This window comes from Calonectris borealis, chromosome 1 (genome assembly GCF_964195595.1).
Source record: "Calonectris borealis chromosome 1, bCalBor7.hap1.2, whole genome shotgun sequence".
Lineage (NCBI taxonomy): Eukaryota > Metazoa > Chordata > Aves > Procellariiformes > Procellariidae > Calonectris > Calonectris borealis.
In genome coordinates, this window is record NC_134312.1 from 102784339 (window position 1) to 102797983 (window position 13645).

At 50.9% G+C, this 13645-nt stretch overlaps 1 protein-coding gene across 1 annotated transcript in view; it reads left to right on the plus strand.

The window, feature by feature from the left end:
- Nucleotides 1-4715: 4715 nt before the first annotated feature.
- Nucleotides 4716-13645, plus strand: part of IGSF3 (immunoglobulin superfamily member 3) — a 101540-nt gene continuing 92610 nt past the window's right edge. Inside the window, exon 1 of the mRNA XM_075170006.1 lies at nucleotides 4716-4833. Within this exon, the coding sequence (XP_075026107.1) occupies nucleotides 4791-4833 (43 nt within the window). The 5' untranslated portion in view covers nucleotides 4716-4790. The remainder of the gene's footprint in view (nucleotides 4834-13645) is intronic.

A 13645-nucleotide genomic window follows, 5' to 3' on the forward strand; every position in this document is an offset into this window, starting at 1 on the left:
GAATTCCTTTCCATCCACGGGGCTGCCTGGGAACTGCCTTGGTGCCATCCGCAGACCGGCATGCTAGTCCTGGGGTGCAATCTAGGCTGAGCTAGAACCAAAACCTCAGTCTAGTTACAGATGCCAGCTTCCCTGCAATGGCAGCACTGCTGCTTTGTGCCAGGGCAGTTAGGATTTTCTCTGTGTTCCAACTGCAACCTCTCAGCTCATTTTAAAGGAGCTTAAATATTGGCCATTAAATATAAATATCTTCTTTTTCCTCTGGCTGGAACTGATGTTCAAAACTTCGCAGTGTAAATAAGGTCTGGGGAAAATGTTTTAGGCCATGTTTCAGTCAAACTAAGTGGCTCTGGCCATTCCTCCCTGCTTTAGCCCCGAGCTCTAGGTGCGTCTCCTCTCCCTTTCACAACGTGGCAGAAGAGCTTCCGCCTGATTGTGACCTTCCCCCAAGCACATCTTCAGGCCTGGAGTAGCCATAAGACCCTGAGTGCTGTGGATTGTGTTGTGTCATCTTGGGCAAATCGCATAGGACAATTTTTTTTAAAAGTGCTTTCTGTTTCTGGACGGTTTGATTTCTGATTGCTCAATTTGAAACACTCAGGTGGCTCTGAGAGGAGGGAGATGCGGATGCACATCCCCCTCTCTGAGCGATGCAGCCTTTGAATCTGTTCTCCAGCTCTGGTCGGAGCCGCTGCCCTCAGGGAGGGACTCACTCCTGCAACTGCGGTTACATCTCCCCCTCCTCTTTTTCCCCGTACCTATTTTCCTCCCGTACAGGAGGGAAATCATTCCTCCTGATGTGCGGAGGAGTCAGGAGTCTCCTGCTTTGTTGAAAACAAGACAGGGGCCTGCCTTGCTTGGTTGAGCCCCGTCCCTTTTTTGCTATACTCTGCTACCATTAGCTACGCAGGTTACCGCCTGCTCCAAAATCTAAAGGCTGCAAATCTGACTTGGGCCTTGTTCTCTCCCCTGCCTGCTGACCAGAGGAGTGGGGTAAACACCCACTGGGTCCAGTACTTGGGGGCGTGCAGTGTTTTGTCGTGAAGAAGGACCGGCATTCTTATTTCATAATGTAAATATGTTGCACTTCTGCCAAACTCCTTTTCTCCGAGGGCCGGACAATTTCACTCTTCGTCTGTGGGTCACGGGAAGCCTGCGCACATCGGGCAAGCAGCGTGTTCGGAGTCTGGATGTTGATGTCACTTTGCTTCCCTAGGGCAAAGGATGCAGCTCCCAGTCACAGCTGTGGTATTACAGCAGCCTCTGGCAGCCCAGAGGTTTGGGAGACATCTGCCCTGATGGCCCTCAGCCACACAGCAGCCGCCCAGCCTCGCCTCTCGCCCGGGCTGCAGGCACCCGTCGATTGTGCTTCTTCTGCTAGAAAAGGCAGGGCTGACGGGAAGCACCCGTGACTTGGTATGAGCACGGAGCAGCTCAGCAAACGGCAGCACGCAGGATCGTTTCCCCTTCGCCCTGAGAGCGTGCTGCCGGTGTCCAGCCTCTAACCTTCCCTGCCGAGGCGAGCAACGGGGAAGCAAGCCCGAGCAGACTGCTGGCAGTGACCGAGCAACAAGAAAGACGGCGGTGTGGGTTGCGACCTAATGTGTATATCATCAGCATCGCTTGAGTCACGCCCGTCTGCCTCCAGCTATTACAGCGATCCTGCTGCCAAAGAGCAACCGCATGGCCCGACCAAAATGATCCGGCTGCTGCTGAGGACGGCGCTCCTGAATGACTCAGTTGTGCTGGGAGTACAAGGCAGCCCAGATCTGTCTTCCTGGAAAGCTGCTTCGCAGTAACCTTGTGCTTGAAACGGTTTTGTCTTTGAGGAGACTGTGGTGTTCGTTCCCATTCAGCCACGTGAATAAACCACGCGGATGGACAGACAGACGGACGTCCACAGGGAGTCAGAGCCCCAACGTGGGAGCTCGAAACGCCGGAGCCAAGCCCGAGGGAGGGCTGGCTGCCTCCCTAGGTTTGAGAAAGCTGCCCTGCCCGAGCCTCAGTTTCCCCACCGATGCAGGAGCAAGGCCAATGTTTTCCTCAAAAGACCAGAGGCTGTTTGTGAAGTCCCCTGAAGAAGGGCGCGCTCGTGAACGCCAAGCTATTTTTATTATTGGGGTCAGGGAGGAGAACACGCGCAAAGGTGATGAAGCTTTTGAAACACAGGTTCCCATTAATAGTCTTTAGCACACACAGTTCTTATTATAATCTAATTTGACTGGAATTGGATTAATCTTATAATGCTATAATGTAATTTCCATGGTCTTTTTATATTTTTATTGTTACTATGCATTAATGCAATACCCTGCAAGAGCTCTGAGAAGAGGATGTGAATGTTTAGTGAATCTCTGACAACATTTTTGCAGGGCATTTTTATGCTCCTGCTAGGCTCATACTCTGTAAAGTCACACAGTGCCAGGAAATAGCAAGAATGCACCCAAATTCATCTTGAATTACCTTGCGACAGGCTCCACTGCGAAAGCAATGTATTTAGAGCCAAGAAACGAGGGGTCTGCTCCCGGCTTGTCCCTGACCTTCGCTAGGAGCTCACCTGCATCATGCCAGTGTTTTCCTCCTTGTCTCTTCAGCTGGAGATGGGAATAATTTGTCCATATAGGAATGTAGTGGGTCCGTGGTCTATATCCCTTGCCATCTAGAAAAGCTTTCTTCCATCACCAAGTTTTAATGCTTCCTTTTTATTAAGTTTATCCTGAAAAAAATGCTTTCTTAATTTGCCTCTTTTTTTTTTGCTATTATTTATTTCTTTAGTTGTACATCTTTTGAAGCATTAGAGTAAACAATCTTTATCCTGCATCCATTTAAAGATGCTGGAAGTTTACTTCAAAGTAGCCCCACAGTGCTTGCTTTAAATACTCATGGGCTTTTCCATGAGGACTTATAATAGGAGGCTGCACGTGAAAAATATTGAGCAAGCTGAGCGATATTACACTCGATGATGTTTCAGCCCTCAAATCACCTAAGAGAAAAGGCAAATAGACTGGTATTTTCTATCAACTCTTATCATCACCTCTGTTCCTTTTCCAAGTCTCACTTGAAGGCAGTCTTGACGTAATTAAAGCTTAAGGGCCAAAGCGTGAGTTTCATTTTCAGTGCAAATACAACGCTAACCCTTTCTCTCCCGCACGTCTCTGGTTATTCTGTTCTTCGGCTCCTCCGTTCAGAGAGCATGACAAAGCTGCAAATTAAACCTCCCACTCCGAAAATGGCACGGCTTAACATTATTAGCCTGCAGAAACAGAATTTGCTGGGTCACCAGGAGCTGGCTACCAATGCATGTGCCACGACAGCCACATTGGGAAGCGAGTCCATATGGTAATACAGACAGCTTCTGACTTCTGCTGGGTACAGCTTCTAAGGACTTGGCACCTTTTATTAGACGGCTTGGGATTGTGCTGGTTTCTGCCTTTCTGTGGCACAGAAGGGTTGGGTTCCTGCATTTGCATCACCAAGACTTCACTGGGAACTCTGTGTGTAGGCAGAAGGGTCTCCTGCAAAGGGTCCTTGCAGGTTCGGAGCACTAGGAGGGTACCTCACTCTGCTATTGCTGTCACTCCTGGCCTCTTTTCTTAATTTTGTGAGCAAACAAGTAACTGGAGGTTTCGTCTGCAAGGACATTTTTGAACATCTGTGCCCTTGAGAAGGGTTTTCTCATTCATCTTTTATTTACAAACAATAGAAAACCCAGTCCCCAGTGTTGCCATATTTGTGGATTTCAGCATTTCCTGGATGTACTTTTGATGCATTTCTGGCGTTAACACATTGTAGTGTTGATTGCCTGGGCAGCATCCCAAATGCAGCAGTGCCTGCCCGTGGGGAGGCCTCACATCTGGCAACCTGGCATTAATAGCAGCCCTGGGTTTGGGTCTCGGTAACAGCGCATCGCAGCGGGACGGACACGAGTTGGTCGAAACTTGGAAAGCCTGGCTGTTATTTTTCGTTTGCATGCGAACAAAAGGGAGAATTTATGCCATTTCCCCAGAAGCCGGCTTTCCGAGGAGCGCCCGAGGACTCTCTCTTTCCCTTAAAACAAAGGAACTCGGTTTATCCCTGCGCTCTTTTACGACCCCGGCTTCACCCCCGGCCTCGCAGCCCCACGCCACAACCTTCCAAAACCCACGCTCCGCGGCGCCCTCCCCGACCCCCGTCCCAGCAGCGCCCACACGCCGGGGGCATCCCCGGCCCCTGCCCGGCTCCGCGGCCGCGCAGCGTGCCCTGCCCGCCGGCCGGGGCTGCCCGCCTCCCTCGCCCGCCGCCGGGGGGAGCGGGCGGCGGCGGCGGGGCGGGCCGGGGGAGGAGTTTGGCGGCGCGGAGGAAGCGCCGGGCACCCCGCGGCGGCGGCGGCAGCGCCGAGCGGGCGGGCGGGCAGGTGAGGGCGGCGGGCCGGGCCGGGGCAAGCCGGGGGGCGCGGCGCCCCGCTTATTTTTATAACTTTTCGGGGTGGGGTCTCTTTGTTGTCGCTTCGCGCCCCCCCTTCCCCGTATTTTTTCTCCCCGCACCGTGGACGAGGCGATTTCTCCTTCGCCTCCTGCGTCTCCCCCAGGAGCCGTCGGCGCCGAGGAGCGGAGCGGAGCGGCGGGGAGGGGAGGCGCGGCGGCCGCCCCGCTGCGGGGGCGATGCCCCCGCCTGCCTTGGCGCCTCCCCGTGCCGGCCCCGCCGCCTTCTCTTTGTGCCGCCGGGCCCGGCGCGACGCCTGCCCCGGGAGCCGGTGCCCCGCGGCGCCCCGCGGCGGGAGGTAAGCGCGGCCGCCGCCCCGCGCCCCGGCAGCCATGCGGACCCTGCGGCCGCAGCTGGCCTCCCTGCTCCTCCTCGGTAAGTGCCGGTCGCCCGCGGGGGTGGGACGGGACGGGACGGGGGTCCCCCGGGCGGGGCGGGATGGGACGGGACCCCCGGCGGGCGTCTTCCCTCGCAGGGCTTCCGGGAGGGTCACCCCTGCCGAAAATACCCAGCGCCTTCCCCCGGGAGTTGTCACTGCCGGCGCTGTTCCTGCGGTCGGAGGGAGGAGGGGGAAAAATAAATATATATATATATGTATAAAAATAAATAAATAAATCAGGGCTTCATCTCCACCTGCAATACCCTGGTGACCATCCTCGCCGAGCCGCGGGGTCCGGGCGGAGCGGGCTGCCGGGGCGTGGGACCGGTAGGAGCGGAGCGGAGGGGACGGGCAGGGCAGGGCAGGGCAGGCACCGCCTCCGCGCCGGGCTCCGGCATCAACTTGGGAAGGCGAGCGGCCGGTCAGGGACTGCTCGGCGCTGGGGTCGGGGGGCGTCTCGGAGGGGAATCGTAAGGGTGGGGAGTTACGGGTCGGTGTTGAGCTTGCACAGTGAAGGCAGAGAAAAAGCCTGGGGTAAGGCAGGCTGCAGAAACAAAGTCCTCTTCTTGGCTCTCCCAGAGTACGTTGAGACGTAGAGGGAAGGCAGTCCCTGCTGTCGTAAAATGCAATTTGATTGCTTTGTGCTGTCTCTCCAAACTCCTCCTGTAGTCCCTTGTTCTCTTCCTGCCTGCGTTTTGTACCCTGTGAACCGTTAAACGTGTGTTTTTGTCCCATCCCACAAGTGCCTGCCCAGGGGGTGGCTGTACACAGCTCTGTAAAGTCCTTTGGGACCTCACTGCTGGGTGAGAGATGCTGTAGCAATGCAAGATCCCTTCCTACAAATTTGGGAAAAGCGGAATAAAAGACAATTAAAACGCCTCTTACATTTTTTTTGTGGCAGCCCATGTGCCTGGCTTAGTGCTGACGGGTTGATAGGAACATTTGTGGAAAATACAGTACAGCACCCTCACGCTGCTTTCTGCCTGTGTGTGTACAGAGCAACCTCAGTTTGTTTTGATTTGCCTTTTCATTGGTAAGATTTTTCTGCCGGCAATAATGCTATTGAGGGAAGAAGCAGCAAGGCTGGCAATTTTACTGTCTTGAGAATTGTCACATACCTGCTCTGCCAATTTGGAAACAACACCTTTACTTGAATTGCAGTCGTGCTTCCATGTCTCTAATTTGCGTGTGCGTGTGGATTTTCATGCTCTCTGTCTGTCTTTAGGAAACAGAAAGAGCGATGACTCTCTGCAATGGTTTTGGAGAGGGTTCAAACTTCCCTTAACCAGTAGCTTTCTTCCTTGGGTTCCCTGCAAAAAGCTGTCTTAAAGCTAAGTTTATCCAGGGTGACTTTGCTCCACAAGTACAGGCAGTCTGTCGTAGCCCGCAAGATGGGTGTAGACGAGTGGCAGTCACTTGCTGCCTTGGCTTCGCACGCTCAGTCTCTCCGGCTGAAGAACAATAACACCATTCTGGATTAAGTCTTCCTAATATGGAGCGAGCGAGCGGTCGGTTGCCTGCGCGCTGCTCCGAAGCATGCCCGGCTGATGCGTTAGCGTAGCAGCAGAGGGCATCGTCTTGCCGGAGGCCTCCTGCGGCGGTACAGAAGTGGGACCCGCCAGGCCTGCGCTGTACACCCCGCGTCGGTGCTAACCCGGTGCCTGGCCGGCTGCCAAGGCTGCCCCGACTCCCTGCTTGCAGGAACTGGCTTTCTGGGTTTGACCTAAAACTGGCTCCAATGTGCCTTTGCCCTCCCCGGGGGATGAACTGCGAGGTGTCTTCCATCGCCCGGAGAATCGGTTGCTTTTCAGTCGTCCCCAAATCCCATGGACGTATCTAGTCTGTAAAAACATTGTGCTGGCCTCCTTGCATTAAATGTGAGGCTGTTTTTAATGGTAGGAAGCGTACAACGTGTGTGCTTGGAGTTAGTTTTCTTTTGGTGTTTTTCACCTGGATTTCTGTAGGCAGTTGATCTGCATTTGCCCAGCTGCTGGTTTTAACAAAACTGGCGATGTGTGACTGTGCCTCAAAGCCTCGAGTTGCACGAAAGTGCTTTAGGTTGCTGTTTGTAAAACTGAGATGTCATTTGACTTAGTGGGGAAGAGGCAGGAGTAAAAAGCCTTGTTTCGTAACATAAATCTCTGACTGGCTAGAAAAAGACTGTTGCTTTCCAAACAAGTAATTTTAATTCTAGAATATATGGATAAGGTACTATGGGTTGAGTATGCAGAAAAAGAAATGGAACTCAATTTTTCCTTATCCTTTCACAAACTCGTTAGAATTGCTGAAGGAGGAATTGTGGTTTTGGAAGGAGCCGGTGAATGATAATGTAATATCTCAAGGATTAACTAGCTACCAGAATCCAAGTAACTGCAAAACCAGGGTTTGAAAACCCACATCTGGCACGTGGGTGTAACATTTGTAGATCTCTGCCGGTTTTTCCCCTCTTGCTGCAGTGTTTGTTACAGGGTTCTTTACACAAGTGGCACTTCATCACAGCAAGTACAAAATGGGAAAATAGAGCAAGTGCTGTAAATAATCCTCATGCAGCGATAAGACCATTAATACTTGTGCCAGCCAGTGCTAATCCTATGTGTAGTTGCAAGATTTACCTTCTTTTTTGCAGGGATGCAAAGTCTGATACTCCTCATATTTATAGTGTAATATATAGGAAACACAATAGGCTTCTGGGGAATTCTGAATTCATTCATGTCGGTGACTGGTTTATGAATAGTTCTGCTTTTGAGTCTCCTGCAGTCTCCAGAATACCACCTGTGAATGCAATTTACAGTTCTTTGTGTTCAAACATTGCATATGTATATATGTACATAGACTCATTACCCTCTTCCTCTCTCTATTCATGCATAGTAATTGGTGATTTATTTGCGATTCCTAGAGGGGAGTAGAGCCTGCGTAAGGTCTTGAAACTGCAGCTCACTTGTAAATGGCATGTTGGAGTGAAGTAATGATGCAGAGGTGACTCTTGGAGGAAGAAGGGATGATCTTGAAGGCCTGTGTCCCGGAGGGGAAGGGGTGCTGGCTGGGGAGCAGCAGCGTGCAGTTGACTGCCGCTCGAGTGCTCTGCTATTGCACCCTCCTGCTCTTCTGCTGCCTGCCCAGGCGGAGGGGTTGGAGGGGGCTGTGACTGAAACACAAGCCTAGATGTGCTAGAGCTGAAGGCTGCTTGGCTGGAGGGGAACAGACGGTGAAAATGGCATAGTGGGTGTTTGCACACACGGGGTTTAGGGTTGTTTTTGTTTACCGAAGCTAGTGGCCCAGGAATGTTGCTGGCGCCTCATCTGCTCCTCGATGCATTGTTAGCAACGGTGGCCAAGATCGTGCTTTCTCCATCTGCGTCTGCCCCAAGTGCTCCGCCGCGAGCTTTGTTTTGCAAGCCGATTGTGCCACTGTCACCCCTGTGTCTGCTGCCTCTAGATCACCGTGGTGTGTGGTGCCGGACCCGGACTGATTCCGTGTGTGCTGGGGTGGGCTGTGGCTCAGCTTCTTTTGGGGAACGTGTTGGACAGGGGCTCTGCAGATGGCCCTGGCTGTTGCCTCATTTCTGCATGCGGTTCAGCCGGCTCTCTGGGTTGCCCGAGTGTGGTGGGAGGCTGTCGGTGCCGGGCTGGCAGGCTCCGCTCTTGCACGTCCCCAAATGTAATTCTTCACGGGGAGACTCCCTCCCTGCAGTCTTGGCCAGACTGCCTGACATCCTGAGGCTCCTGCAAATCCTGTTTATTTACACAGGAGGTTTTGGTTTATGCGAATTGTCGTCTTTTAGTTGACCTTCCGTCAAGTTAGCTGTCTTTATTAAAGCGGTTTTTATTGTAAATCGAATGTGTACTTGGAACACTTTTACCAGACCCATTATATAAAGTGAAAGGCAGAATAAACAGCCTTGCAGACCCACGGGGAGGGGGGTGGGAGAGGGTCATAGGGAGCTGGGAAGGAGAGCATCGCTTCTGTGTTGGGAGGCTTACTGGATTTTTTTTTGACCAGGAAACTGCTTTTTTTTAATTACTATTTTATTTTAAAGTTCTTCCTTTTGGTGTATCTTGGCTTCTTTCTTACCCCTACAAAATCAGTCATGGATTCAGCCATTGTCCTAAAGGTTATACAGTCTAGTGTGAAGCCAGAGGTGTTTTAGTTGCTTTAATTCAGAAGAATCAGAGCACTATAACCTGAAAGAGTGCTCCTCGCTGTCTGGTAGTTAATAGTCTGCAGACCCTGCCCAGAAACTTACAGTACCAGGAAAATTGCCTGAAAGGAAGGGGGAAGCTTTTCAAGCACAATTGGGTTTTCTTCTTGTTGCTAGGGTTCTTCTGCTCGTGATTTGACTTGTCTGCTGGTATCAAGGGCGTTTAGGCCCTCCAGCCAGTGTCTGGAAAACTGCAGTATTGTGATTTGCCTCTGGCTTTTAAGTTGCTAAATACTGCTTAATGATAACCTGCTAAATTGGTTTTGACTCCATTTTTATATTGGCATCTCTTTCCTAGTCATATAAAATCCTCTTAAGGAATAGTTCTCTGGTTGAATGTTAGGAGACGTTTAGCATCTGTTTCTTATCAGCTATGGAGAGGCTAAAACGGAGCCTTTCTCAACAAAGTGGGGTTTGATCAAATTGCAAGGCAAAGAAATTGGGTCTGCAGCTGCCTTCGGTGGATCTAGGATGTCTGTGTGCATATATGTCATTTCCAGTTCTAACCTGTTGCTCACCCTGTCTCCATCAGCGTACTAAGAACATGTTTCCAATGATGTACGTTAGTAAGCTTTTTGTCGTTAGGCGGTTTAATTAGCAAATGGCAATGAGACAAGAGGAAATCTTGCCTTTCTAACTGCTGCTAAAGTCACATTTCGGTAAGTAATGGAATGTGAGCACAAAACCAAACCATCTCAGCTGAGTGATAGGAAGCTTTTCTCAAGAAGGGAAAGGCTTTGACACTCAGAACGTGTACTATTGCTGCACAGTACTTGCACAAATGCTAAAAAGCAGCGCTGCTCCTGAAAGTTGTTGTTCCAGGCTGCTTCCTGCCCAGCGTGGGGAGGGGAGGGTACAGGCCAGGGTGCTCACGTGTGGAACTGGTTCGAGGGACTTGCTTGCATTGAAAAGCAACTTGGCAAAACCAAGGACTGGGAAGCTGGTCTGTCTTCAAAGTAGATCTGTTTTTCACATGGTCCTGCAGATGTTTATGGGGGCTCAAGGCAAGAGGGGTGCTGGGGAGGCAAGTGGCTGGAGGGCACGCTGGATTCATTTGTCTGGGTTACCCCCGTTTGCTGTTCATGCACCAGGGCCTCAGTACCGTGGGTCCGGGGCGTGCAACCAGTTGCTCAGCCCTGCTGAATGGGTGAGGTGAGTCCAGTGTTTGAGCACAGCCGCTCTCTTAACTGTTACCGGCTCCTGACAGAGGCTGCCTGCTCTGCCCTGCTTAGTGTTTAATCTGCAGTTTCTGGCTGAAGCCACTGTCTGTACCCTCCTATGGCTCCTTCTTTCTGGTTTTACTCCGCTGCTGGTGTTTCCAGGTCCATTTCCCTTTCTTGTTGGGCAATGGTCCACAGGGAAGGAAGAGGTGGCCCACTGTTAAGTGGAGGAGTGAGGAAAAGATGAGCCAAGGGAAAGCACTAGGAGGAGAAGGAAGGTGAAAAACGCAACTCATAAGAAAGAGGGATAAGAACAGGCTCTGGAAGATGGATCTTACCAAATGCTGGGCCTTCCACCACACCCATAGCTTTTACAGCATCAAAGACTGCCGAGTACGAAAGAAATGGAGATAGTGAGGATCCGTCCGTATTTGTCCTCTTGTTTGTGAACAGCGTACTTACCACCGCTCTTGGCTGACTTCTCCTTTCCTACCAATCTATTGATTCCTTTTGGGACTTGAAAAATCATCTAGTGCCTGATCTTGGCAGCCCTGAGACTTTGCCAGTCAGGAAAGGCTGAGGCTGCTGCTGAAGTGCAGAAATAAGGAGACTCCTGTGCAGTTTCTGGCAACAAAGTTGGCCCCATCGGGATAGTAGAATACATCCGAATCCAGAGCATACACCACAAAGCAACTGCATGGCTGTTAGCACTGTCGAGCATTGCTCTAGTGCCAGTTTTTTGGTTTGGTGTTCTGGGTTTTGTTTTTCTGGTCCTTGCAAAACAGCTCATCAGAGGGATGACATGGCTGGAGGTGGTTTTGATGTACAGCTGTTGTGGCGCTGCTAAGTTTTGTTTTGTTTTAACTAGGGGCATGAGTCTGGAATCGGTGTTGTTTGCCCTGTGTTCCCTACTTTGCACACAAAAACGAATAGCTTCGCTTCCCAGCAGATGCGTTCCCCTCTGAAGTCATTGTGATTACAGGGGAATAGCAGGGAATGGGTGATGCATCTGGGTTTTTGGGGATTTTTTTTTTTGTTTGCTTTCTTCGTGTTTCCCCCCCACGCCCCGCTTATTTTCCCCTTCCCTGATCTCTCTGCCTGAGGCACGCTGTCACTTTTATGGCTTTTGGGCTTTGTGTGGAAGTTGTTAAGCTTGTTAAAGGGAGCTGGGAGCACGGGGTGAGGTAGCTGTGTTCTTCTGTGGACTCTGTAGCGCTGAATGTCTGTCCTGTGTTTGAGAGGAGCTCGGCCCTGACCCAGGCTGATGTGTGAAATGGATGGTTTCTGAGGCCTTTAGAGAAAGGGAGGCTTGAAGATGAGATACTGAGCCCCAAAAAAGCAAAAAGGTTTCTGTTTGCCTCTCAGGGAAAGAGCTCTGATCTCTCATTAGAGCATGGATATCAAGATTTGGCTGCTTAGATAAATTGAGATTTTGACTCCTTGGATTAATCTTTCTGTCTCCGTTCAGCACCATCACCAGGGACACAGGAATCTGCCCAGGTTCCTCTGGATCTCCCTGAAAGTGGAGCTGGATCTTGAGTAAGAGCCACAGGAGAAGGCAGGTGCTTGTTGCCAGAAGTCATCCAGAAGCCCTTTACTCTGGAAAACCATACTGCTGGAATCTGGCACTTATTAACTCAAGTTACCCAGTACCTAGGATCTAGCCAAAGGGCTGTGGCTGGCTGCCAGGCTGAAATTACCAACCTGGGTGTCAGGCCTTGTTGGTTCCTTCTTGCTAGCTTGAAATAGGAGCTCCCAACGAGCATGTGTGCCAGCCCTTCTTCTAGTCATGTTTCTTCTTACAGCTTTGTAAAGTGTTCAAGGTAATTATAGTACTTACTAATATTTATTCCCTCCTAAGCAATTATCTGAATGCATTTATCTACGGTGTGCTTTCAAAGTACTCTGCCCCCTCTCACCATATCATTTCATCTCCCTGGCTCAGTGCTTTCTGCTTCCTCCCTTTTCATACAATCCTTGGTCCTCAGCTTCCTCCACCTCCTGAATATGCTGTCAAGCTTTGCTTTCCTCTCCTGGAGGTTCCCGTACTCTGTCTTCCTACTTTGCTGTCTGATCCCGTTACGGAGGAGGGATGTTTGCTCCGTCTTGCAGGGGATGATTGCTTAACCGCCCTGCCAGGTGCTAAGGCGCTTTGCAATGAAGGGCATGGATACCAAGAGAAACTGGGCTGGCATCGTGCCATCTCCCAGCTTTCTGCTGACTGCTTGTGGCCTGCAGACAATATCTTAAGAGCTCCTGCTGAAGGGTTTGACCTTTATGCCTGCAGTGTTATCCAGTGCCTACAGCAGGAGTCACAGCATGCAAATTCCCGTGCTTTCTTCTGACTTGTGATAAAATTGTAGGCAAGTCACTCTGTCTCTGCTCTCGGCTCCTTGAAGTACAGAGAGTGGCTTTAAAGGTATCATGGGGTTTTTTTTTGAGGAAGAGTGCAGCGTTAGGGCTGAGGATTTGCTTGCTGTCATTAAGCAAGCAGGCTGCTTTTTTCCTATACGTGTTGGGAGCATAGTGTGGAAGAGATTGTTATGCCCTGATTGATTTCACTCTTGGTGTTAGGAAGAGAAGAAAATTGATTTTTACTTTGAGTTCTATGATGTTACTTACCTGCACAAGCTCTTTCGCTTATCCTACGTGAATGGGACCAGCCTCTCCTTGCCACCCCGTTATGCTCGTGAGGCATAGCCCATGCGACTGTAACTTGGAGCTGCTGTGATTCATCCCAGCCACCAGTGTTACAGCAGCACAGTTAATCTATGGGTCACTGGCATGTAAGGAGCTGTTACGTCTAATCAGTCCCATGCCATGAGCTAGTCGGCAATTAAATCTAATCCAGAATGCGTAGCTGCCAAATGCTGTAAGTCGCCAAGCACTTGCTCCTTTCTGTTGTAAATAAGGCAGACTTGAACAAGATCAGCTTCAGGTGCCCTGCCTGCAAGCAGGGATCAGAGTTCAGCCTCGGATGGCTGTACTGCAGAGGGGCAGAGGTTGTCCAGAGTCTGAAGGGCTGCAAGGTGGGTGTAAATCTACCTGCTCGTCTTCGTATGTAGATATCAAAACACCTTCCTTTTTCTCATCTCACATCGCTCTTTCTCCCACCTCCTTCCCCTTGCCTAGATGTAAGGAGAGGTGTGTTCAGAGGTGGCCTCTCATGTACTGCCGTCGTCATTAGAGTATAGAGGGACCCCGTCTGCTTTCTTGCATGTGTTTAAGTCTTGCCTGAGATGCCTAGTTTTGTTTTGTTCTTTGCTCGTTTCTGCTGCTCGTACACCCCATCCACTCCTCTTGAATTTTCCACTTATGCCTGCCAGGGTCCCTTTGCAGCCGCAGGTTAAGGCCTTTCCCCTCCATAGTGAGAGCTCTCCCATGATGTGCTTGGAAGTACACCTCCTGCTGCTGCTGAAGGTGGGAGAGGTGAGGCTAAAAACTTGCTTT